Genomic DNA, 27,070 nt, shown 5'->3' on the forward strand with positions numbered 1-27,070 from the left:
ACTCCGACAAACACACACACACACGCACGCACGCACGCACACACACACCACCTGTCACTTTCTGTTGCTGTTTGATATCTCGAGCGCAGTCAGTAAAACACATTCTTGTGAGTTTTTGCTGCGCATGAAACATCACTGCGTGGCTTTGGTTAAAAGTGGTGAATTTTAAGATACTTGATGTAAATCATCATGTGTTGAACAGAGGCTGAAGATTGTTGGGTGATTATTAATTAACAAAGCATCTACACTGATGTGACTATTTTAAAAGCGCCTTTCTATGTCTTCCTGTCAAAAAAAGAAACATAACTATGGTGGTTTAAAAAAAAAAAAAAGGAACTTGCATATGCAACTTGTCAAGTGGTGCCAATATAAACTACATGTGTCTGGACTTGTTGGCCAGTCACAAGCCTGAAGCAAATTCTCGAAACGGATCAATATAAACAAAGGTACGGTGCAGGAGAGTCAAGTGTGGACAGGCAATGAAGTTGTGTTACTAAATATAATCACGCTGAAACGTACATTATAACTGACCAAGCAACAGAAGTTGTCATCTTACAGACAAGCACTATTTTGGTCAAGCTTGGCCGTTGCCTCAGGACACTGGGTCACATGAAATAATGTTGCGCAAAAAAACTCTTTGCCATCAAACAAAAGGGACAGGAAAAAGAACAGAAAAACGTTCTCCTCCGGTTTTGAAGGAAAATCTCTTCATAATAAATGACCCCAAATTTAATTTCATTAACGATTTTTCTTGTTTGCCGCCGCCGCTGAGAAGTAACACTGGAAATATGACGTTGGAGATTCTGCGTGTGGTTGCTGCGCTGCAAAGTGCTAAATCTATAATTAAGGCAGAGTTGCAATTACTACAATCTATAATCTCCCCCGGCAGAGACAAACTCTGCTGTCACTCTCCCTATTGCTTGTTATTGCATATGCTAATTACACCTGGCGCATTGAATCACCCCCCCCCCCGCCTCCACACCCCCCCATTTTATATTACGGTCCGCCAGTCCAGGATATTTGGCGGTGAATTTATTAGTGTCACCGTGTTAAATGGACAATGTCTCCACTGATGTGTTCATTTCGGGGCCCGATGACGCCGCAATTTTTCTCGCCGCCAGATGGGCTTCTGTTCACCATGTCGATTCCGGGCCGGAAACAAAGAGCTTTATTAGCGCCGCGGCGTTCCCCAAATGTCAGCGACCCCAGCGGCGGCGGCGGCGGCGGCCGCTACATTTCCCCGCGATGCTTTGAGAGCCCAGGTTTTTTTGGGGGGGTTTTGTTTTGTTTTTTTTACCGTCGACGGTCTGTTCGGCTGCATCGCAAAAAACACCCCAAAAAAAACCCAGCAGGCCCGGCGCTCACAGGACAGGACGGGGACACGCCCCTCCTCGAGCGGGCCTCGCAGCCAGAGTCCGTGGCTCGCACACTCAGGAAGCGTGACTCACAACCCTTTGGCGTGCTACGATTCTGGCGTCTGTACAGAGAAAGTCAACACGGAGCATAAAATTAATTAGAGCGTCTCGGCTTCAAAGCCGGAGCGCCCGTCAGCTGACCGTATCTGGGTGGACGCGGCTGGGTCAGAGCTCTGTGGGACGCTGAGCCAAGGCAGATGCGTCCCGTCCCAAACAGCCACTCTCCCATCACACCTTCAATCCTCTGCGCTCACTTAAGGGAGAAAGATTACACACACACACACACACACACACACACACACAAGGCCATGGCAGAAGGCAGGATCTGGCAGCCCGGTAAGATCATCATCACAGTTGGGACTCTGGTGCGGCACCATATGACACCCAGGACTCATGGGTTTGGCAATGTGCATCGGAAAAGTGGCGGGGCGCGAACACAGGTCAACAGTTTCCACGTGCAAAGACCTCCTCGTGCGTCCAGACAGGAAATAAGCTGTGAAAGAGCGGCGTTGGAATCCTGTCCGCCAGATGAGTGTGTTTGGTTTGGCATCACTGTTAATCAGGCCACAGGCATTCCGAGACACACCTGCAGTTTCGCGCATCACACGTTCGTTCTTTTGAAGCGCTATCAGCACCGAAGCCAGCGTGTGGGTGCAGGAAATGTTGCATCGCATGTACTCACATCAGTGCAATGACACACTAGGATATCCTGTATGCTGCACGGCTTTGAATCAACCAAGACCATCGGGTCAATGAAAGGAAACATTACTGACTTTCTGACGTTACAGTGTTAAAGATGCCATATTATGCCAAATTCTTTTTTCTTTTTTTTGTTTCCATCTTTGTCAGTAATGCTCGTCTCTATCAGTGAATAAGCTCCTCCTCACTCACTGGAGCCCTGATGTGACTGGGATTCACTCCCCAGTCTGGCTTTCAGTTAACTATGTGCTGAAACATCCAGTTCTGGATGTGAGCCACTTTTGATGTCACAAAGGGCATTGATGTCTCAATGATACCTTTCTCCGGTTAGTGACAACACCTTCAGACAGGTTTCCTGTTCCACCCTCTGAGTCCACCTTGTGGCCACACTGTTCTTGTTCACTCTCAAACACACATCAGTTTTGGCAAAACAACTTCAGTCAGTCACTGAGTGGAACCAAGAAACAAAGTTACATAAACACAGTATGTACATATACATATGTATATATATATATATATGTATATATATATATATATATATATATATATGTATAGAAATACAGTGTATGTATACATATATATATACAGTATATATATATATAGATAGATAGATATATATACAGATATATACATATCTATATGTATATATGCATATATTATTTTATTACTGTGTAGCACAAATGCCATTGGATATAACTGACAGTGCCAGATTTCACAATTCTGGCACTGATCATTTCTGATTTTTTCAGATCATTTCAGATTTCACAATTCTGATCATTAGCAAATTAGCATTTTAGCATTGTTATAAAGGTGTGAGTGTAAGTGTAGTTTTTGTTCCCCGGGTAATTTATTTAGAAAATCTTGGTGTTTGAGTCCCTTTCCTGTGTCCATTGCAGAGAACTTTGGCATTTCTGCAGTTTACATTTTATCGTGCTTAAACGCATGCGCCTGTGACTCCTCGTAACAACTGAGACGAAAGCGACCGTTGTTCGGTGATCTCTGGTCTGCATCCAGAATTCGTACCGGCAGAACGTAGCCTGACATCAGCAGTGAGAAGAAGGGTAAAGAAGGAGCTCGTTGCTCATGAATCGACGAGTCTCTGATGAGGTCCCGCTGTCTATTTTTGCTCCACCAGGCTGTTGGAAAAAGAGCCGAACGCACAACGCTAAAGAGATGCACGTTGAGTCTTGCATGGCAGCTCGCCGTGGCTCTTTATCAGGAGACGTGGGCGATGATGTAGGAGGTGGATGTTCTTGCGGACTACAAGGGGCTCACGCGGTACTTTGCAGATTCAGTGCAGTGGTGAGTTGGTTGGAATTATTAATAGATTTTGGCAGCGCCATTATTTTTTCCAGAATGTGCTGGAAAAGTCCAATATGGGGGTTGAGTGTTTTTCACATTGGAGCGTTGGTCACTTCATTCTTTCATGGTTTGTTGCACTGAATAATTTTTTTGGTAACAGCCTTTTTTTCACAATATAACAGTTGTAGATTTGCCTTGAAGTTCATTTGGCGGCGGTGGCTGTGTTGGTAGAACAGAGTTTGAATCCTGCTTCTGACTGGGGTGTCCTTGGGCAAGGCACTGAACCCTAAATTGCTCCGATGGTGCGTGAGTGGGTGACTGTTAGGCGACTGTGAAGCGCTTTGGGCTGCGTGAAGGTGTAGAACAGCGACATACGAGTGCAGGCCATTTACCGTCCCATTAAGCCCTTTTGCTCTCCTCCTGACAGCATCGGCCACTGACAAATGCCTTCCATTCCTCTCGTGGTCTCCCTTTCTTTCTGTTTACCCACCTGTTCTTGGAGTGACCTCTAATCCTCGTGGGGTTCACTTCCAGCGCTTGTCAGGTGATGTTTGTGACAGATTGTCTGGAGGAGTGTCTCATCTGACTCCACAGCCTCTTTGTTTGTGTTTGCAAGCGGACGCTATGCTTGGTTTGTTCTTTCCCCACGGGTCTTTGTCCCTGTGATCTCCAGAGGCTGGTGTGCAAGAGCATTTGCATTGCAGTGTTTTGGCCTCTTTCGCTTTATCCCACATCAGGTTCCAGAACCATTTTCTTTGGGGCACAACAGAAATTAGAGGATATCAAACGTCAGCCTTGCCTAACTGATCCTGTTTTGGCGTCCATTGCTTTGGTTAGGTCCACATCATTCCCCTTGTGTGAAAAGAACGACTGCGGAGCTCAGTCTTGTCCCAGGTCATCTCTCTCTCTCTCTCTCTCTCTCTCTCTCTCTCTCTCTCTCTCTCACTCTCTCTCCTACTCTCTCTCTCTCTCTCTCTCACTCGCTCTCTCTCTTTCTCTCTCCTACTCTCTCTCTCCTACTCTCTCTCTCTCTCTCTCTCTCTCTCTCTCTCTCTCTCTCTCTCTCTCTCTCACTCTCTCTCCTACTCTCTCTCTCTCTCTCTCTCACTCGCTCTCTCTCTTTCTCTCTCCTACTCTCTCTCTCTCTCTCTCTCTCTCACTCTCTCTCCTACTCTCTCTCTCTCTCACTCTCTCTTTCTCTCTCTCTCTCTCTCTCTTTCTCTCTCTCTCTCTCACACTCTCTCTCACTCTCTCTCCTACTCTCTCTCACTCTCTCTCTCTCTCACTCTCTCTCTCTCTTTCTCTCTCTCTCACTCTCTCTCCTACTCTCTCTCTCTCTCTCTCTCTCTCTCTCTCTCTTTCTCTCTCCGTATCATCCTGCAGCAGAGGCATATGCCATTGATCTCCAGGGGCCAGACTGAGAGGTGTGAGGCATTGCATCAATGACAGATGGTTCATGTGGGTCAACCTGTGGCTTAGATGTCAGCAGACGAGGATAAAGAAGGACGGGTCAGAGTGAGCAGCTCTCTCTCTCTCTCTCTCTCTCTCTCTCTCTCTCTCTCTCTCTCTCTCCCTCTCTCTCTCGCCCTCCATCCCTCCACTTTGATTCACAAGGCTCCACTTGATGAATGTCATATCTGTCCGTGTTGGACAGGGGCGTTGGATTAATGTTGCCGCCGACAGCCTCGGCTGCTCACATCGCGGGGCCTGCTCGAAAATGTCGCACGTTCAGAGAAGCTCTGTGTGTGCACGCAGCCGGCCTTCCATTTATTATTACATCACCCAGTTACCGCACCGAGCGGCCGGAACCTTCCCATCGCCAGGCACCCGGCTCACTAGAACGCATTAATAAATATAGCGGCACACATATATAGCCGAGGCTCGGTTGACAATGCACAAGGTTGAAGGGAAATGGATTAATGTAGGTTGCCAAGTGTAGAGGCGGAAGGGAGAAAAAAAAGCAAGTGTGCCGTGATCTTGGATGAGCCTTGGCGGCGGCGATACATTAACAGGCTTTTGGAAACAGGCGGCTGTGCGTTGATGGATGGCTGAAAAGAGGAGGGCAGGATTTCTCTTTTTTTCCCTTTCTCCCTCTCCTGACCCTGTTTCTGACGTGCCACGGAAGTGTCCCCCTCCCCCTCTCCCTCTCCCTGCCCCTCCGCCAGCAGCAGCACCACCACCACCACCACCCCGCCGTCAAATTGGCTCTCTTGCCCGGCGCCGCACGCGACACAATGGGTGACATTTGAGTGCCGGGGTTTTTTTTTTTGTTTTTTTTTTAGGGGTTTGTTAATATTCACAGACATGCAAAGTGTAAGATTGCTTTTTAGGCCGAGAGCGAGAGAGATCAAGTGTCCTGGTGAAAACCCATTTATCAGGAACAGCTTGTCTGCTGCTCTGCACGCGGAGCCCCATCCATCTCCATTTGCTGAGTATCTACGGCCCATTTCTCCGGCAAAGAGCGGCGCCGTGTCCCCTCAGTGCTGCTGCTGCGGTATAAGATGCTAGAAAAAAAGAAAGAATCCGCTTATAGTGGACGGCCTCATACGGGTCCCCTGCGTCGCGCATTTATTACTTGTTCATCAGCTTATTTATCGGCATGTGTAATTGATTAGACCCCTCATTTGATTTGCTAATATGCCTCGATTTCCCCGGTAACACTGGGGGGATCATTAGGAATGCAAAGCCGCCCGAGTGCTAAAATGAATCATCTCCGATAGCTTTAGTGGGCGTAGTAAAACACTGCCTCCTGGGGGTAACCTCTCAGGACTTCTTCTTGGCCTTTTACCAAGCCACTCCAGTTGTCGTCTGTCCTCAAACGCGGCCTGTGGTTCGCCAGGGGACAGACAGAGGGTGCGGGCAGAAAAAAATAAGAACTTAAACAATAAAAAAAATAAAAACCGAATAAAAGTGTATAAAGCGAGTTGGCAGTTGGAATTCCGATAATGGAATGCGGCCGTTCAGTCTCCGCCGAGTCAAGGTTGTGCAGCTTTGTCGTCGTCGACGTTACTGCTGCCTCAGCAGTTTGCTGCGGACTGGATGAGATTTATCCCTGAGAAATGAAGGAGCTACGCATTACTCAGTACAAGAGGAGTCTGTGTAATTCTTAAATGGTTTGGAGATGATTCAGTGTTGTACATCGTACATTGTGTGTGCGTGTGTGTGCGTGTGTTTATTCAGTTCCTAGTGTTCTGTTTTCTTGACTCTAGTGAAATTTAAAATCAAAGCTATGAAAAATTCTACGGTCAGTAGTTTTTTTTCCTTGCTGTATTTTTGGGATGCTGTACTCCTTGCTGTATTAACCCCCCTTTAAACAGATTTAGCAATTTGTGTCTATTTTATATTTTCGTTTGTCCCTTCCTTCGATTTTTCTACCTCAAAGTATTTAGAAGAAATATTATTAATAGTTGATTTTATTCACTGACTTTTTACAATAAAACCAACACAGAAGTGGTTACACCTTAGGCCTTTCATTCTTTTTAAAGAGAAAAGGTTTTCCTTCTGAAGGCAATTGGTTTTTACCTGAAAGACTGACTGATTACTCATAACTTGTAGCCTACAGTGTTTCTGCTTAACAAAGTAAAGTTCCCCTGATGTAAAATGCACAATCACAACATCAATCAAGCGCGCTAATCATTTATTTAGATGCTTTTCACAGGAGCGAGAGTCATTCTCAGCAGCACTTCGTGGGCCCTTAGCGGTTCCGTGCATCTATAATGGAAGTCGGTGTTTGCAAGCTTCCAGGCCTGTGTTTGCGTACGTGCACGCGTGCGTGCGCGTGCGTGTGTGTACAATCGATACCTCAGACGGCCTGATTGAGTCTTTCAGACTAATTACTTCTGAATGGAGTTTTCCCTCTGCAGCCCTTTCCTCATCTCTCTCTCTCTCTCTCCCAGACCATCTTCTAATCCTCCCACGCAAACAGGGCGACGCTTCCCGGCTTTAATTTCCACTTTAACGAGTTGACGCCGTATTTCATCCTCTTTCAATTACGGCGGGCAGAGTGGTGAAAGGAGACGCTGGCAGCGATGGGCTCGCTCCACCTGGCTGGAGAGACGCTGAGCTCCGTCCGTCCCGAGTTTGTGTCTCCACCTCTTCCCCGCCACCTCCCTGATGTCTCTGTCAGCCGCGTCCTGTCCGTCCATCCTGCTGCCGCAGCAGCCGCAGCAGCAGCAGCAGCAGCAGCAGCGTGTTCGCCGTCGTCCCAGCCCACTATTGATCACTTTTATGATCCAATTCCTCCGGCTGAGCGCCGCTGTCAGGCAATGCTTCGATCTCCCCTCACCGCCTTACCCGTCGCGGCCATCGGCCCGGTGATGTCTTTATGAGGCAGGCAGTGCACGCCGGCCCTTTAAGCTATATTAGCCATTCCATCTGCACCTGTCGTGACCCCTGCCCCTCCCCCCACCTCTCCCTGCGAGAGCGAGCGAGGTGATTTTCTTTCCCCCGGTCTTGCTCAACCACCGAAACAGCCTCACTTCCTCATAAATACTTCAGGTCCTCGGTGTTCAAGGTTTAAAGTGATTTCCCTAAAATTAAGTTTCTGAGCTCGGAGTAATCCATCACTGCCATTTACTCCGCTTCCAGGCTGGGGGTTTTTCTTTACAGGTTTATTAAATTAATAGCTTTTTCGGCCCCGGCTTGTGGGAGAGGTTTGAATGAATTATGCATCGGCCCGGCGCAGGGTTTTTCGTCATGCTTCTCAGTCTTGAAGGAATGCGAGGTGTCTCCTAGGATGTGTGTGTGTGCGTGCGCGCGTGTGCGCGTGCACACCTCTCGCAGTCTTTTAACTAATGTTTCACAAATGTGCGGTGACTCCGAGTCGGGTCAAGCACCAGGGAGAATGTTTCTCCTGCTCTGGCTGTCCTCTGTCGGCAGACGGGCTCTGACATTGTTCCCTTCTAGGACAAATGGGCGGCGCAGAAGGCCTCTGCGGCGTCCGCTAATGATACCATTACCCCTCGCCGTCTCTTCGCCGCCACAGGTGTTCAGCTCCTAATCTGTAGGCGTTGGCCGCTATGGAGGGTTTTGCTGCGGAGGGCCGGGTGCTCTTGTTAGCCACCGAGAGAGCACTGACACTCTGTGGCGGAGCTCCAGCCTCCACGCTGCCCTTGCTGGGAATTGGTGTGTGTGTGTGTGTGTGTGTGTGTGTGTGTGTGTGTGTGTGTGTGTGTGTGTGTGTGTGTGTGTGTGACCGCTCCACTCTACCCTTGCTATAATGTGGCATTTCAGCTCTCTATTTCATCATTTCATCGTTGCTGTTCTTAAAATATTCATCGATGAAATCTGAATCAAGCCGAGCATTGTTACCGTTTCCCACCCGGCAGCACTCAGCAGTGCTCCGATTGTCAACAGGGTTTGTAAATGCCAAGTCGTAAGAATTCTGAATAATTCCCAAACCCAACTTTCTCAATTCTTTCATCCTAATTCTTCCTCTCTCTGAGGCCCCTCCCACTTCCTCTCGGGCTCTCTATCCGGGACAATTTTTGATAAGTCCCAGTGCTTTTGTGTTGCCTACGTCCCGCTTCTATTTTTTTTGTGTTGGAGTCCTTCATTCAGAACTACGAGGAGAGCAGAGATGAATCCTTCCCCTCTTGTCGTGCTTATAGTGGCTATAGTGCTTCATCTGCGTGAGCCAGTTAACGGCAGAGAGCTGCTGTGAGAAACACGCTGCCACTCACGGTTGCTCCACATAGTAACTTCCTCCCTGTGTCACTTTCCCTCAGTGTACACAGTGGCAGAAATCAGTTACACTTGATGGAGATTGCAAGGATTTATCAGCATTTCAAAGTTATAAAATTATTACAGTCAGAACTCTCAAATGTAGATTTTCAGAGGGTATGTTTGGAGATTGTAGACAGAAACAATGTAAAAATGCTATTGTATGGTCTGTTGTTTTAGTGTTTCCTGTTATTTTGACAGTCTCACCTTTCCTTGTATTTTTGCGATTTTACTTCCTGTTTCTGTTTTCCCGCCTTTTTTTCATTGCCTCGTGATTTCATCACCTGTGTGTCGTTGTCAGTCCTGCCCTTGATTGTACACACCTGTGTTCCTCTGCTCTCTTGTATAAATAGTCCTTGTCCCCTTGTGTCCGGTCGCTGTATCATTCATGTTGTGGCAGCCCTGTCTGTGGCCTGTCGAGGTTCCGCCAGGTTGGTTTGTCACGGTCAGTCTACCACTTATGATTAGTTTCATTTCTACCCACGACGACACTTTTATTTCATTTTGTTGTTAAAATAAATAGTTTTTTGTTCTTCTGTGACCTGGACTATGTCTGCACTTGTTTGCTTTTGTCATGCCTCCGACGCCTCCCCATGACAGTTATAATGGTCAAGTACAAATTATTCACCAACATAAAACCCACTTGCTCTCTCCAGCACATGCACTCTTCTGTCCAAGTCAAACCTTTTTCGTCTTCGCAACACGTCCAGTGTCAGTTCAAGATTATATTTTTCCTTAAAAAAAAAGAAATAAATTACCTGCACTTGTTTGTCTGTCTGGTGTCCACCCCGTTTGAAACGCCCCCCAAAAAACACTTTAAGACAATATTTAAGATTGTTTTGAAGTTTTTAAAGATGTCCCAAAATGATTTATTTCCAGTACTGAATGTATGAGTTTTGATATTTATACAGAACGGTGCCCCCTGCTGTAAAGTATTGTGGAGAATTCTAATCGATTGATTCTTTATCCATTCTCACATTAGAGCAACTGGTGACAAAAACATAATTTATCTTTTCATCCTCTCACCCTCTGCTCAGGTCCAACTGGCTGAAGCCGTGCTGCGGCCGCAGGGCGGCGCTGTGGCAGGTCTGCCTGCTGTCGGCGGGCTTCAACTGTGTCCTGGTGACCTGCGTGGTCGTGGTGGTGCTGCTGCTGACGTTGGAGCTGCTCATAGACACCAAGCTGTTGCAGTGTGAGTAAGAGAAGTGCGCGTCGCAGCAACCTGAGTGCAGGGTATTGATGCTTCATTCTGGTCATTTGAATGTTCCTTCTCTTACTTGCAATATCAAATTTGGAAAACAAGCCAAAAAAGCCTGAGTCTGTATCCATTTCAATACAATTTCATCGGGCTGTTACAGTAGATGCATGGCAGGGTGTCAAGGCCTGCGACAAAAGGGAAAAACTCTATTAGCTGGAAGCTGAAGATTGATCATGCACTCCTAATCTTATGAGGCTGAGCTGCAGTTTAGATGGAGGAGTCTGCCAAGGGGATTAGAAGCAAGTGATATAGAACAGTAAATCTTAAGCTTTTTTTTTGGAATGGAACAGAAATGGACATTAGAAATAGACATTTGGACGCAGAAGGTGTATTTTACTCAGTGTGTAAAAAGCTGACATACAATCACAAAAAGTAGATCCACATTCTGGGCCAAGACTGATACATGGCGACACGCCATGTATCAGTCCGCCTCCTCACAAGATGACATGATGCATTTTAACCAATAACCAATAAACAGTCATATCATTCAAAGCCTCCAATCAGAATCAAGTAGAATGCAACCATCCTATTGGCCAGTAAACGATTAAACTCACAACACCACTGCCGCACACTCCGACCTTCATCTGTATTGTGTGGCACCTGGCAGATATTCTCATTTATCATAAGGCCAAGGTCAGTGGGCTCGTGACCTGTTTAGTGTCACCTGACTGATTGGAGAGCACGCACGGAGGAAACGACGCCCCCAGGGGCATCCGAGCCGCCCCGCCCCACCCCAACGCCACACCGCCGAGTGACGAGTCGGGGCGCACAGAGGGCAAAATTAAGATAAATGCCTCGACGGCGACGCGAGAGACAAAGAGATCAGGCAGCGCAGCCTCTTCGCTGCTGGGTGAAGGTGGGCAGGAAGATGAATGGACTGATAGACAGGTCGCTGAACGCGGCAAACAAAGACGGATGAGGTAGGAGGCGGAGCGCGGAGAGGAAATGCCTCCGGCTGACACCCGAGTGCCGCTCCAGGACGTCCGCAATTATCCTGATGAATAGGCGGGAAGACGCGGCGCCGCGCACTCGTATGCGGCCTGCGCGGCAAAAACTTCATAACAGAGCTTCGCGCCTCGCGTCTGTCTTTCAAACACGCCGTCTGATGTCGTGGAACCTTGTGCAACGTGACAGGTGACCGAGGAGAAGCAGCGGCCGCAAATAACTCAAGCCGCGCAAACATTCTCATTGCCAATGATTCTCTAACGGTCACGTGTGTCTCCGGCCTTGCAGAGAAATAACCCAGAAAGATTAAGACCAAAGATGGCGACCCATTTCAATGTAGTTGCTCACCCAGCGCACACACATGAAAAGTTTTTGACTCCCGTATTAATGGGCCAATAGAGCCTGCGTCTATCTGCGCCTGGTCTATGGGAAAAATGCTATTCGGGCCCATGGGACTTTTTTGCTGCAGTACCTCGAGTGGCCACTGGGAAAAGTCGGCACGCTGCCATATTGCCAGTCTGGTATCCAGTTCTTAGAACAGCCTTGATTGAAACCAACTCTTTTTTTCATTTATATACTTGGAAATTGACCCTTTGTGATGTCACAAAGTCCCAGTTAATGCTATTCACCCATTTTCCAGAACTGAGTCGTGAAGCTTCAGCCAGTGCACTGTTTTGCGGGGCGGTGTAGAGTTTTTGTGATCCTGCTGCGTTTGAGTCCAGGATAAAAATTCAGATCTCTGGTCAAATGTGGATCCTTGAAAAAAAAACAAATAAACAGCTGCTCCTCTTTTCCTCCTCCAGTCAACAACGCCTTCCAGTTTGCCAGCATCATCCACTGGGTCAGCCTGGCCATCCTGTCCGTCTTTTTCGCAGAGGTGAGTCTCACCCTCCCAACCGACAGGTGATCCGTCTCGCTTGCGGCCGATGTGGCGGCTCGTCGATGAACGCGACGCTGCACGGTTGCGTGTGGCCGGTGCGGTGGGTCGACGGGCTCCTGTCGGAACACTAACAGCCCCCCAGTTGCCACTCTGCCTCGGCCCGAATAGGGTCCTGATTAGCGGAGGTGAGAGCCTGTTACGGCTCCGTTAACGGCGGCACTTGAAGGGAAGGGGCACGCAAAAACCAACATCAGTATTCTGACAAAACACTCGTACAATGGCTGCTGTTAAAGTTGGCTCGTTGTGTCCCTCTCGGGTAATTCGATCGATCGGTTAGTACAAACTCTTTAAAATGCAGATGGGGCTTTTTTCTTTCTTTTCTTTTCTTTTCCTTCTTTCTTTCTTTTCTTTTTTCACTCCGTGCTGCTGCTTTTAAATCATTTCATGGCCGGAGGTGCTCTTGTGTATCGATCACCGGCCTCTGTGCAGCCGGCCACATTTGTCTCGGCCCTCCTCCCGACCCCCCGATCTGACCACCCTGCTGCTAACTCTGCACAGCGGGGAAATTTACCTGTTAATGAAAGCGCTGAGTTGCACTGATGGGGTAGAAATAGCCTGTGCAAAAAAGAAGAAAAAAAAAACCTGGATGCCGGAAATGAGGAAGGGGGCTGAAGATTGTTGGGGGAGAGCAAGGAAGAGGAAACCGAGGGAGAGTTGCCTGCCTGCCTGCCCTGCTCAGCCCTTCCTGCCCTGCTCAGCCCTGCCTGCCCTGCTCAGCCCTGCCTGCCCTTCTCAGCCCTGCCTGCCTGCCTGTCTGCCCTTCTCAGCCCTGCCTGCCTGCCTGCCTGCCCTTCTCAGCCCTGCTGCGTCAGCACCAGGAGCTAATTGCAGTGTCTCTGATTATTTGGATGAAATCCCACCGCGCTCGCCTGTGATGTGTGCGAATGTGATGTCACCCGATGAATTAGCGGCGCTCAACGATGAGAGAAATCTGACACGCGACTGCGAAAACCTTTTACTGGGATGTCTCTCTTTTTTCCCCCCCTCCATCTCCCCTTAATATTATGTTACCCGGAGGCAGTGGCAGAGTCAGAAATCTTTCCTTGAGGGGGCTCATAGAGTGACATCATGACTCACGTAGGGGTCAACAATGAAATGAATTAAAAAGTCAAACAAAAAGTAAATACCTGAAATGACTACATGACTATTTCTCTTATTCTAGTTGTTACTGTAGTTGTCTGTATTTATTGAATGTCTTCACGGTGACCATATAATATTCGGCCTGCTACTATTTGTGGCAGGCTGCTTTTTTTTTATGAATTAGGCGAAAATTGTGAATATTGTTGATTTGACGACAGCAAATCTTCATCAATGTTAATGTTAATAAGCCTATACCAGCTTTTTCCTACTGTCCTATAAGGTCAGGGTTAGTGAGTTAGACATTAAAGTTGTTGTTTGAGTGTCTTGAACAAAATCCAAATCATCAAGTCAGAAATACATTACACATAAATATATCTGCCAATAAATATTTGAAAAAAATAAAGCGTACATCAATCAACAATGCTATGACTTTAGGTGCTATAATGTGGAAAGGTTGAGGCCTTTTGTCAATTTATCCGCTCGCCACTGGCCACCACGTAGCTCCGCCCCTGCAAGGGGGACTGCGCAGCCACTGCTGCACCATGCACTGTTTAGCTGCACGTCAGCACGCACGCACGCACGTGAGTAACCTGCTCTCCATCCTCCTTTGTCTCTCTCCCAGACCGTGTTCAGGATCGTGGTGTTGGGGATATGGGATTACATCGAGAACAAAGTCGAGGTAAGCACCCGTGGGAGCCATTAGTCCTGATACCTCCCCCTGATACACCCTCCCACCCACCCCCGCCCCACTGTGGTGTCACTACCTCAATGTCAACGCTCTGGAGTTGACGGGCAACGCGTGCGCACGTGTCTCTCCGTCTCGGCAGGTGTTCGATGGAGCAGTCATCGTCCTCTCTCTGGCCCCCATGGTGGCCTCCACAGTGGCCAACGGCCCCAGCAGCCCCTGGGACGCCATCGGCCTCATCGTCACGCTGCGCATCTGGAGGGTCAAGAGGATCATTGACGGTGAGAGAGGGTGGAGGGGGTGGGGGGGTCCGGTGCCCGCTGACAAGTCCCTCCCCCCATCCGCATCCCGTCCTCTGCTGTCAGGTCACAGAGATAGATACTGCAGTGCGCTCCAGGCGGATATCAGTAGACAATCAATCTCCAGCTTTCTCGACTCTGCCGCTCTTCCCATTAAACAACCCCTGGAAGCTCGCAGAGCACACACGTGATTTATCCTACATGTGCAGAATGCTGTACATTCGCTAGGGAGACAGGAGTGTTTTGTTGCCTTTTTTTTTGTGGTTTGATATTTTTGCGGTATTGCTCCCCCTTGTGGATTGACAAAGAGCTACACAATGACCGCCATATCTCTCTTGCTAGATTTGTATGGCGTCCACGTTTCAGTGAATTGTATCCTTTTTTTTTAATCCTCTTGTCCTGTCTGGACATAATGACAAGCAGGAATGGCTCTGAATGTCTTTATGAAGGCTGACAGATTTATTCTCCAAGGTAGAATTTCCGACCCGTGAGTGTGAATCACAGTGGTCAGTTCAGGAACTACCTGTTGAGTGGTTTTACGATATTAATATAATCCTGGCCAAAGCAGGCTTCAGTGAATTTTAATAGGAAGCAATTATGATATTATGATTTTGACTAAAGCTGCAAGCAGCGTTCGAGGGACTGAGTCTTCTGGGATGAGTTATGAAGCTGTGATGTTTAGTGGATGAAATTTGTCCTGATTGATGTCTCCTTAAGTGAGCCAATTTTGCACTTCCTGTTTGTTTTCAGTGAAGGTTTTCATGTGTGAATTGTAGGACTTTATGAGACAAACTTGGAAGTTTTTGTTTAAGGACCTACCTGATGGCAATGGCAGTCATTCGTGTGTATGCTGCAGGCAGGACCTGCAGCTGCTGCGCCATGTCTCAATATCAATAACAGAGGCTCACGGTTTGTTCGCCCAAAACTCACCGAATTGACCATCGAACAATAGTTTAGAAAGAAACGGAGTGGTAGAATGCTAAATTTCAACATGTGTGAAAAATTGAAAAATCGGCATACTATATAGTATGTCAGCGGGGTTTTTTTCCGGGGGCAAAAATTAAAAAAAAAGAATTTGTATAGCCCAAAAGTCACTGAAATGATCGTCTTGTTATGCAAAATCTCCGCAAAATCTTACTTCAAATCAGTCTGTCGTTTTTCACACAACACTAGGTCACAACACTGTGTCATCTGAAGTAAAGCTAAGTCTTTTTTTTGACTATTCTGTTTCAGCTTACGTGCTGCAGGTGAAGGTGGAGATGGAGATGGAGATCCAGCAGTACGAGAAGGCCAAAGCAGTGCGGGAAGAACAACTCGACCGGCTCACCCAGATCTGCCAGGAACAGGCCGTACGTCCCCCACTCTCCCATCTACGTGCGAGTGATGTGCCAGTTGTGACCGAGGCCGGTTCGATGCACCGGGTCTTTCCAGAGAACGATCCTCTGCGAGCCTTTTAGTTCCCGTACAGTAAGACAAGGCAGAACAATATGATGATCTCCGCACCACAGGTGCATGCAGCAGCTGATGATTCCCCTCACGCGCAGGCGACGGTTAACAGCTTCATATAAGCAGCAGAGGAAAGCGAAGTCCATTAAAATAAAATAAAATAAAGAATAAATAACAAGCATACAAAAAGGCTCAGGCTGCAGAGCAAAAGGCTGCATTTGAAACTTATCACATCGCATAGCAGATCTTAATATCTTTACTGAGGTCTTGAAACTGATATGGAGAAGTGCACGGTGTGCATTATCTCAGCACAACCTCTTCACTGTTTCTCAATTTAATAACAGTGGTTTTTAAGTCAAATTACTCAATTTCAAGTCCATTCACCTCGCAAGCGATTATCTTATTTCAACTGGACGTCTGAGAGTGAAGTCAGATGGACTGCACACTGCTCTGTGATAATGCTTGGCCCAAGCAGTACAGTGGAGAGCGCTGAGCTGAATGCTTGACAGAAGCAGAGAGCGTCTTGCACGCTGCGTTGCTTTCTTAAATCGCCCTAAAGACAGTCGACTTCACTGCGTCCCCTCTGTCCCTCCAGTTTGAAATCCGGCAGCTGAGGGCTCACCTGGCGCAGCAGGACCTGGATCTGGTGGCGGAGCGCGAGGCGGCCATGCAGATCCACCACATGTGGGGGAAGCAGAACAGCAGTTTCCAAGAGGTGGACGGACTGGCCTCCGGGGCCTCGGAGCATCGCGGGCCGCCTAAGTCCAGAGAGCCTGGAGCTGCTGCAGGTAGCCGCCCTCAACACTACACCTCCTCTGCTACCTTCATCAAACAAACCATCAAAGGCCTCTGAAGGAGGGACAGGGCTCTAAGTCTTTAGGAGCAAAGTACACCTCATATTCGAAGGTTGCTATTCATATTTGTCATTTCTTTCTTGGACTCCAGCAAAACAAATGACCAACTGAACATCTGACATTCTACTATTGATCTGAAACAATTCAATTTTAGCTCCACACTAAAACGTGGAGCTAAAATTCTGATGCTTGTTAAGGTGACCCAACACGTCCTGTCGTGGACTTTCTGGAAATGTTTTTTAAATAGTGATGAAGAAAAAATCTTTCCATACGGAGTAAATTTATTTCAATCTTTTAGCAAACTTTAAGTATCTCATTGATGGGCCAAGTGTCGTCATTTTAAATACGACGCTGAAGTTGGCGCCACATTCTGCTCAAGTTTCGATTCCACCTTAAAAAAAAAATAGTTCCGCGATTTGACCACTAGATGGGAGTGCTTATTCCAACACCGTTCACCGTTCAGCTCTCACAATCAGATGACATATTTCATGGTGAATCATTTTTGGCCTTTTGGGGAGACTCCAAAGTTGACAACTTTGCCATTGACCTTAGCTCCCAGGCTTTCCAATGATACCTCACATGTCCATTTCTAAAGTATAATCTTTGAAATAATCCACCTGAAAAACCAATACCGTGACGTCAATGGTAAAGTTGACAACTTTGGAGTCCCCCCAAAAGGCCAAAAATGATTTCCTGTGAATATGTCAACTGGTTGTGATAGTAGAGCTCCCAGGCTTTACAATGATACCTCACATGTCCATTTCTACTGTATAATCTTTGAAATAATCCACCTGAAAAACTGAAAAATACCATGATGTCAGTTGCAAAATTGGAGTTCCCCAAATTAGGGTTAGGGTTACGCTTAAGGCTGAAATTAGGGTCAGGATTTCGGGGTTCCTCACGTGCTAGAAGCCCCAAATTTGGCGTGGACACTTCTTGAGGGATCCTGATGACAAATTAGCCCCACGTCTCTAGGACAAAGTTGACCTTTGACCCCCATAGATTTAAGGCTCAAATTAGGAATTGTTTTTTAAGGTGGAATGGAAACCTAAGAAGCACCGCAGTGAATGTGCTGCCAACTTCAGCGTCGTCATTTTGTTGTTTAAAAAAAAAAAGTAACTTGACATTTATCAAATATCGAAACTTTCAATTTCTTTTTCCTTTTTTTTTTATGTGAAATCATCTACTTTCAAATGCTCCACGCTCAGAGTGGACCTGGCACACTGACACCGGGTCCTTCTCCCATCAATCACACAGCTCGCATCAAAAATCCACCGACATGCGTAGAGGCAGACAATGAACCTTTCACACAGCGACGGGTCGTAATTTACCGTGGCTTAACGCAACAAGGCGCTGTCACTGCTGATGATGTCAGGGCGGAGACGCGCCGAGGCTTTTCCTTTATCAATGCTATAAATCACGACGCGACCTGCCACGCATCTGTGCCGCGGCGCCGGCCGACACGCATCCTTTTAGCCGAGGCCGCTGCTCACACGCTCATGTCGTATTGATCACCCGGAGATGGTCCCAGTCGTGCCGTTTAAAGCCTAACAATGGGCGGCGCCCCCGGGGGACGTTCATAAAATGAAGGCGTATATATCCAAAACATAAATGAATATTAGCCGTCCAACGGCCCAGTGGGACCCGGCGCTGCACTTAAGAGAAACACTTGGAGGTGATTTAAGACCTGCACCACACTTCCACACCGAGGGCCGCACATTGAGCTGGTGATCAACAATATGTTAATAGAGCCATCAGCAGATTCAGTAGATGAAAGCAGAATTTCAAAGGAAAACGGCGTGATGATTTTACATTTGAAATGACTGGCTATAAAATGAAGCCATTTAGACGCAATAAAATTTTTTTAAAGATTTCATCAGATTCAGACATGTTGTGCTGCTTTTTACTTTTCATCAATTTAACCACAAATCGAATCAGTTTAATACTTTCATCAGAAGTGATTCTTTCTCTCTTCATTTGTTTCATTATTGTTCTCTTATGAAGCATGACAGCAGCATAAACAACAACACGAAACAACATAGATCGGGACACAGACATTGAGATCAGATAAACATCACTGGAACACAGTACAAATAAATACATATGAAAAAATGACAGCTAGCTAAAATACCGTCAGAACTCAAGGGCACAGACTGCAATTGACAAGAATTTGAAAGCCACTGACACATTCTCTCTCTTTCAAAAATGATTCAAATTCACATGAGGTCGTCAACCTTGACAGTTTTGGTTCCTTTTGAAGGTCACTCCAGGCTGAAGGAGCAGCGTATTTAAAAGCTTTTTCGCCCAGTTTTCTCTCTCCAGACATATCAATGTGCGATCAGCCATAAATACACCAGTGGAGAGCATTTAAGAAAAAAAGAAAAAAAAACAGCTCCTAGAGACTTGATATGGAGTTCCAAAGAAAATGGAAAATTAAATTTAAAAAAGTATGTCCCCAGAACATGAAGTGTGACTAGAAGCCAGTGCATGTTTCTGAGGAGATACTTAAATTAACAGAAGAGGGACTAATGGGGCCCTTGTTTGTATTTTAACGCTGATAACAAAGAAAAATCTCCACTAAAGTGTCTTCCTCCTCAGATCACCATGGTCAAGATGACATGAACAACTACATCAGTCAGTACTACAGCGAGCCGAGCAGCGGTGAGCAACACGTCCTGCCTGCCGAGCCTCTTGACACCTCTTCTGTCAGCTTGTTTAACACTTTTGTTCGTCGCAGACATGGGGATCCCGGACCCGGCGCGGGTCTTCACCACGGCGGCCATCGATGTGCACCTGCCCGACAACCCCAGCCAGCTGCCCTCCTCCCTGGTGAGCGGCGACGGGGCGATGTCGGGCCGCCTGCGTCGCACCGGCAGCTCCCTCAGCGAGGCGTCCAGCGCCACCGTGTCCCGCGGCGGCTTCAGCCTCAGCAGCCACACCCTGGGCTCCGGCACCGACTGCAGCTCCACGGTGCGCGAGGCCTCCACCTCCACCGACTACAGCGAGCAGCGCTGCTACCCGCCGCCCTACAGCAGCCCGCTGGCCCTGGGCGCGCAGCCCCGCGGGAGCCCCAGCGCCGTGGTGCAGGAGCTGCTCTCCTCCCTGTCCGAGGACTCGTGCCTGGCACCGAAGGGCCTGGACCCGGTCAACCTGAAGCCGCCCAGCCCGGCCGGCTCCACCAAGACCAGCCCCGAGCTGGAGCACAGGGTCAACATCTACAACAAGAGGAACCAGGAGAGCAGGAGAGTCGGCCTGCACTCCAAGTCTCTCATCCACCTGCAGGGCAACGAGAGCCTCCTGGAGGAGAAGTACAGGATGATGGAGCCGCTGGACGCTCCGCTCGGCCGTCTGTCCGAGACGTAAGACTCGTGTCGCTGTGTGGGGGGGGCGGGGCAGCAGAAGGTCCTGCCTGATCGGTCAACCCTTGGCCGTCGGCCTCTTTGTCTAGTCGGGACTGATTGCGACCTCAAACGTGCAGCACAAGAATGTGAGGCTGGAAAAGACTTGTGATGAGGCTCCGCGTGTAACCAGGAGAAAGACCACACGACAGGGAGGACGTGTTTGCAAAGAACTTTTACCAAAAGGAAAAAAGAAACCAGCATCTGGGCTCGGGCCCAACACATGCAGAAAAAAAAGACATCTGGCTTTTTGATATGTTAAGTTTTAGTTTGATACGACGTTATTACAACAAACGAGGGCTTTGTCCCTCCGACAACCTTTCTAGGGATTAACTGTGCTGATGATGATTTACTGTAGGCCTCTCAATCACATCCCCATGGATTTTTTACCATGACTGCAGGTGTTAATGTAGCCTGTGAGAGACAGAGCTCAGTGGCGGGACAGCAGCAGGGTACCTCTATCAGCCTTGGCTACTTTCTTATCGTCGTCTTTCTATATTAGTAATGGTAACATTTTTATGGAAATTCTATCAAAGGAAGGAATCTGAACCACTTTTGGGAAGTGGTTTGAAAAATACAAAAACAACAATTCCACTTCCAGAGACTGAAATTTAAATCAGAGCTGCGACTGCGTTTACTCAGAATTAAAATAAATAAATAAATGACAGCATGTCCAACTCACACGTTAACGACAGAGTATTATTCAGGTCTTGTGTGTTTGATGATTTTAAGATGTCTAAGTACTGAAGAACAGGCTTAAGCGACATAATTAAAGGAAAAAAACAAGGGGGAAAAAACTGACGGATCTGAAATGAAAATTTTACGCAACATCAAGAAAACTTAAGCACGAAAATGAAATTTTGAAACTAACTCTGTTATTGTACTGTTAATGGGTTTTTTTTATCTTTTCATGGAAAGGTGTTGAAAACTACAAAAAATAAAGGGACAAATGTTGAAAATGAGAAGATTTCATTCATGTCATTTTAATGCATAATTCCAGAAGTAAACACTCCTAAAGAAGCTCTTTACTCTACCAGGACGTTTAACACGAGTACAACCACCCATCAACACCAACTAGGTAAGTCAACCCTAACACAATTTCCCATTTCTAAAAACAAAGCCTGAGCTGGAATATATTTTTCTGAATCCAGTCAAAGAGAGGATGTTGATAAATTATTCATTATTATAATACAGCCACAGAAAATTATTAAGGCAGCAGTCGTGGTGGTCACTCCGGTCTTCTTACAGGTTCTGGTGTTGTGGAAACGGCTGGACTGTTTTCCTTTACTTGTCGAGGGCTGCGGTCATCTCAGGAACAGCCTGAAGAGACAGCAGAGCAACAAAAATATTGAAGATTCTGGAAGCATTTAACACCGAGTTCAGAGGACTTGATCAGACTAAACATTTGCAAATTGGTGTATTTGTTGCATCTTTATCACCGTCAAAGCCATTTTTTAAAGATATAGTTGACAAGCTCTCGTCTTGTCTGAAGTGGCCGTCGGCGATGAACCATCAGTCACTGTCTGAGCGGTTCGGAGGTATCAATTGTCCATTTAGGGAGAACGAGAGAGAGCGAGCCCATCCATTTTAATCAGATATCTGAGGACCGATTGCGTGTAAGCGGATCTCACCCAGTGGGTCACAACTCTACTGACACTAGATATTATTACTGATCACTTGGACCGAGTCTCTCAGGACACCTGTGCTGAGCGGCTAAATAAAACATAACCATCAGAGTACACGTGAAAATATAATCTCCTTGACGTTTACACGCACAGCTGGAGTCAGGGGTGCAGACACTCTACAAGTAGCGAACAAAAACATGCATAAATGTAAATAATGAAAGAAAATACAACAAAGGGTGTGAATGGCCTGGCTAAAAAAGATTAAATGTGTTGAGTCGTCCCTGCTCCATCGTCCTGAACTTTCTCAAACAGAATTGTTTTAGCCACTCCTCCTTCTTCTACAAATACTGCTTTTGCAATGGTGAATTGCAAACAACTTATCACACCCTCACCACTGCACTCACAGTATGAAAAAAATTGTACTCTGCATCGCACAAAAAAAATTAATGAACTGAAGTGAATTGAAAAACGATTTGGCGTTTTTACCTTGAAGAGATCAGCAACCAGGCCGTAATCAGCCACCTGGAAAATGGGAGCCTCTGGGTCCTTGTTGATGGCAACAATAGTCTGGATTCAAAAGAGAAAAAAATGATGTCATGAGTCTCAGTTTTAATAAAAAATAATTTTAGCAATATATAAAAAATAATCTTTGCAGGGGGTTAAAATGTCTCCCATGCAGCTCCAGTGACTTTACCTTACTGTCTTTCATCCCAGCCAGATGCTGAATGGCTCCAGAGATGCCAACAGCAATGTACAATTCCTGAGGACATCAACAGAAGACACGTTAACGTTAACTGTGTGATAAGCAGCAGCACACTGTACGGTCCCAGTGGTGTCCCACAACGACAGGAACTTCTTTCACAAACCAGCCACTGATAACAGAATCTGCAGCCAACCGCTTTTACTTGATGGGTTTATTCTGGGCCGATCAAGCGCACGATGCACACTTAAAATCTGACGTCTATTAAATGACAAAATCTCGTCCCACGACCATCTATAAAATAAAAAAACATTCTGGAAGAGAGCAAAAACAAATCCTGTTAAAGCATTACTGGACTAATTTCAACAAGCTCGTCATTACAAATGGAAAAATCCAATTTGGACAGTGTGGGCCGGCCGGCAGCTCTGACCAGACATCCACTGCACTCTGGCTTTAATGGATCTGCTAAATCATTTAGGCTCCTAAATGTGCCATGCAGTACATTCAGCAGGGGCTAATGTGTGGGTAATCACAGCTGGGCTAACCCCGCTGAGGAGCATAATGGCAAGTTAACCTTTTTAAGGAGGGCGAAGCGGTCACCTGGATCCGACTTAATTGCAGACGCGCTGCTCTTAAGGCAAACACGCATTTGTCAAGATAAAAAGAAAAAACACTTGTATTCTGCAGCGGCTCTTGAACGTGCCCTCTGCCTGAATCCCGACCTGGACTGAAGCGTTAGCAGCATTAAAAGGTAAATGAAATGCATTAAAGCGCTTCACAAGAGCTTACCGGTGCTACAATCTTGCCCGTCTGTCCAACCTGCATGTCGTTGGGGACGTAGCCTGCGTCCACGGCAGCTCTGGATGCCCCCACTGAAAAGAAATAACGTTGACTTATTAACATCCTTCTTTCATGAAAAATATACAGTGAGGGCCAAATTCAAACTCTACCTGCGGCGTTCATCTTGTCAGCAAGGTCGTACAGCAGCTTGAAGTTATCTCCGCTCTTCAAACCTCTTCCTACAGGAAGAAAAACCCATTCGACTCTTTAACACGGAAACATTTTTTCAATGTATATACAGGAGCCTTCAACTGATTTCAATCAACAGACAAATTTGAAGTGATTACTGGCTGACCTGACCATTACAAATTTGTAAGAAAAGGCAACAAAAGATGTCCTACCTCCTGACACCACAACCTTGGCACTCGTCAACTCGGGCCGGTCGCTTTTTGTCAGATTTTGCTCTAGCCACTCAGAGACTCCACTTGGAGACGTAGCAGCAACTGAATTCAACAGATAAGATCATTTTTTAAAAGACATGGACTGTATCAAAAAATACAGTTTATATGTGCAATTGTATCTCAGCAGTCTCCCTGTGATTGTGCGAGCTAGTGTACCATCTTCTGATGAGGCACTTCCGCCCTCCACTTCCGCCGCTTCAAAAGACGTTCCTCGGACCGTGAAGATTTTGATGGCCTCGTTACACTTGACAGTGCTGAGAGCATTCCCTGTACATTGCAGATATCAATGCATTTGAAAAGTGAATAATTAACAGCGATGACAAAGTCTTGCTTCTAGTACATCGGAAGACGAAAACAATGAAACCTACCAGCGTAAATGGTTCTGACAAAAGTGTCCGGAGACTTGATCTCGATAATATCTGAAACGGGAGCGACATCCAGCTTCGCAGCCACTCTGGGAAGAAGGTTCTACAGAGGACAACGACACACAGGCTGAGCAATGGTTTGTAAAGATGGTCTATGTTGAAAATAGAAACCACTTTGAACAGAAATATGAAAGACAATTGGAAAAAAGAGATGTGAGTAAATTAAGACACAAAACCTGACCTCTATGTGATAATACTTTGGAGACGATGTCATTTTCCAATCACTTACCTTGCCGAAAGCAGAGGCGCCAGCGCAGATGTGGGTGAAATTAAACTGCTTTTGTGTTTCCAGGAGGAGTGGCGTCAACTCCTCTGAAAGAGGAACAGGGGGGGAAAAAATAGCATGTGTCAATCTGCCTTTGACACAGACATTGCCAGAACAGAAATAGAATAGAATAGAATATATAATAGGATTATTTTTTTTTTCCCTTCACAATTTTCGAAAATCTCTTTTCATGACAATAAAGTTTGAACACATTCTGCAGCCCTGATACTGTTAATCCTGAGCAAAACTCTCGTAGACCATGTTTCTGCGTGGTGGTTTTACTGGCCAGACAGTAGTCCTGCAAAAAGAGACAGGGCCTAATCCTGCCACCAACCGGCAGCGTTTTACTTACCAGGCAGAAAACCCTTGTAGCAATCATGCTGCGCCACCAGCACCTTCTTCACACCTTGCACTTTGCTGATTTCTTCCACAACCTGAGAATACATTCATGCAATGTAGAAATTAGGACCGACACCTTTTTCACCATGGCATTAGCGTTCTTTACGTTGAACCCTCACGACATAACAAACCTAACCAACCTTTGTACAGTTTGTCCCGGCGACCAGACACGACACATCGCCACCCAACTTGCTGGCAGCGGTGATGGCATTGAGCGTGATGGGGGTCAGCTTCTCATTGTTGTGCTCTGCAACCACCAAGGTGCTCTGAAATCTTTGCAGGAGGCCGGTCTGCGGGGGAAGACGTCAACATCACAAACAGTTCAAATCAGGTTTGAATCAAAGAGCGTTTTTTGTTGACTCAATCAAAAATAACAGTGCAAGCTTCAAGGTGAGCAGCGTTACTTAAAAAAGAAAAAAAAAAAAGGCATTTATTTGCAATTTGCAAGAACTGAATAATAGAGATTCCATTTTGAAGAGTATTCTTCAGAAAGGGATGTGTCAACTGTCAACCGGATCAAAAAATGATAATCGGCCAGCAACACTCAAGTGTCCATCTTCAAGATGTGCATTAGTCTCACTGACCGGCAACCCGGACCAAGCACAGACGCGTTTTGAACACATTTAACCTGATTTGGGCCTTATTTTTTATTTTATTTTTTTTTATTATTGACTTTTTTTGAGACTGCGTGTTGCGATCTATTTTTGTTGGACTGTCAGCTGAGGCATGCTGCGCAAATCTTTCCTGGTGAAAAATGTCTGAAATGACGTGACACTCTGAGGAAGGAACAGGTGTGCCGACGGGGCAAACAATCTGTGGAAGAACCTCTGATGAGTTCGCCTGCAGACGGGATAGCACCAGCCTCAGCTGGACAGCAGCGACCACAGTCGGTCGGCGAAGGTCACCCACGTTGGGTAACAAGACAACCGCGGTGTACTGCAAATCACGCACCGCTGACATGCGACAAAATAACCACCTCAGAAAGTATGACAACGCATCGACGTGTTCCGACAATGACAATTTGCAGCGTCAATATATCATTCTGTGGTTTCATAACGCTTGTTTACCAAGTTTCGTAACACCGGGGCTAACGAGGCTAACGACAGGGGGATAATAAACTACACTGAGAAGCATTCTATCTGAATCAAATAGGGTGCCGTTACTATCTATGCATTAAAAAATCAGTCAGCCAATGCTCTCATGAATATAACAGCGCTTCCATTCCAACAAAAAGCCATTAGTGACTGCCTGGTGTTGATGAGTCCACATTAGCGAGCTAGCTAGTTACATCACTGAAAAAGCCAACAGTTAGACACCTTTTTTTTGTAAACTCGCCGTCTGTTCTAGAGCAACGCAACAGCAATACTAAATGCAAGCTGTCAATAGTCGAACTCTTACCAAATGCCTCAGACTCGTTTTGTTCAGAGCCCTGTTCATCTTGGCTTTCTGTGGCTGCGTGTCACTCTGGAGCTGCAGAGACGGAACTGTGCCAAAGGTTGTCTGACGGAATCTCGCGATACTGTTCGAACGAGAACGAGAACAACAGTTCACTCCTAGCTCCTCCCACTCATCTATCTCGATTCCTCCAGTTTGAGTTTAAACCATCAATATTTTGGATTTCAGAAGAAGGTAAGCGATCTAAAACGTTTCTAAGAATGGTCGATTTAAATCTAAAAGGAACATAAACTGCATTTTCTGTCGTGTGTCTAAGTGGAACAGTTGTTTATGTCTTATGTCAGTCTTATACAACATCAAAATGCTTGAATATTTTCTGGCTGGTCACTACACTCTTTCACAATCTTTTTTTTTTTTTTTTTTTTTTAAATATCACTAAACATGTAATTATGTGCGTGGATATTTTTTGTACAGATTAATGCTGACTTTACTTTAGTGGATGTAAAATCAATATATGGGATCCATTCATCTATTCATTAATCGGAACACATAAGCTTTTCAAGTCCTTTCCTAAAAAATCTTTAAACTGTCCTGAAAATCGAACCGCCCGCGTTTGAGTTGTTGCTGAATTAAATTGATAAGTGACATTTAAGATAAACATAATTCTATATGTAGGACATTTTTGGAAAGCACACACGACGAAGCTTTTATCATTTTTGATTTGTGACAATGCAACGAATAAAAAGTAATTGAGCGGGTGTGTTAGACAATGTTCTCGCGACTGTACCTCATGCTCCTGTGTTCTTTTGTCTTGTTTTTCTGTTTTACCTCTGAAAGTCATACTGGCAATTTACACTGCCTTTTAATACACAATAAGCTGTTTCCTGATTCTGATCTTCACGTTTTCAGAACACTTTATCCGTGTATCAATATGTACAATATATTCATAACATGTATAATTGTTGTGACGCAAAACGT

The 27,070-nt window shown here is 46.2% G+C and overlaps 2 protein-coding genes across 2 annotated transcripts in view; one reads left to right on the forward strand and one right to left on the reverse strand.

Moving 5' to 3' along the window:
- Window positions 1-21,068, forward strand: part of tmem266 (transmembrane protein 266) — a 28,005-nt gene extending 6,937 nt beyond the window's left edge. Inside the window, exons 4-11 of the mRNA XM_076038048.1 lie at window positions 10,175-10,329; window positions 12,144-12,217; window positions 13,983-14,039; window positions 14,188-14,326; window positions 15,578-15,693; window positions 16,386-16,578; window positions 19,243-19,305; window positions 19,382-21,068. Of these exons, the coding sequence (XP_075894163.1) occupies window positions 10,175-10,329; window positions 12,144-12,217; window positions 13,983-14,039; window positions 14,188-14,326; window positions 15,578-15,693; window positions 16,386-16,578; window positions 19,243-19,305; window positions 19,382-20,007 (1,423 nt within the window). The 3' untranslated portion in view covers window positions 20,008-21,068. The remainder of the gene's footprint in view (window positions 1-10,174; window positions 10,330-12,143; window positions 12,218-13,982; window positions 14,040-14,187; window positions 14,327-15,577; window positions 15,694-16,385; window positions 16,579-19,242; window positions 19,306-19,381) is intronic.
- Window positions 20,995-26,232, reverse strand: etfa (electron transfer flavoprotein subunit alpha). Its single transcript, XM_076038055.1, has 12 exons — window positions 26,096-26,232; window positions 24,838-24,987; window positions 24,651-24,732; window positions 24,263-24,345; window positions 23,977-24,076; window positions 23,765-23,875; window positions 23,549-23,650; window positions 23,318-23,386; window positions 23,157-23,239; window positions 22,362-22,427; window positions 22,154-22,234; window positions 20,995-21,362 (listed from the first exon to the last, which is right to left on the reverse strand). The coding sequence occupies exons 1-12, from the start codon at window positions 26,132-26,134 to the stop codon at window positions 21,327-21,329; spliced, it is 1,002 nt and encodes a 333-aa protein (XP_075894170.1). The 5' UTR covers window positions 26,135-26,232; the 3' UTR covers window positions 20,995-21,326.
- Between the last annotated feature and the right edge of the window lie 838 nt (window positions 26,233-27,070).

Source organism: Nelusetta ayraudi, unplaced genomic scaffold (assembly GCF_046127955.1).
Source record: "Nelusetta ayraudi isolate G7.1 ecotype Tasmania unplaced genomic scaffold, CSIRO-AGI_Nayr_v1 ptg000053l, whole genome shotgun sequence".
Classification (NCBI taxonomy): domain Eukaryota; kingdom Metazoa; phylum Chordata; class Actinopteri; order Tetraodontiformes; family Monacanthidae; genus Nelusetta; species Nelusetta ayraudi.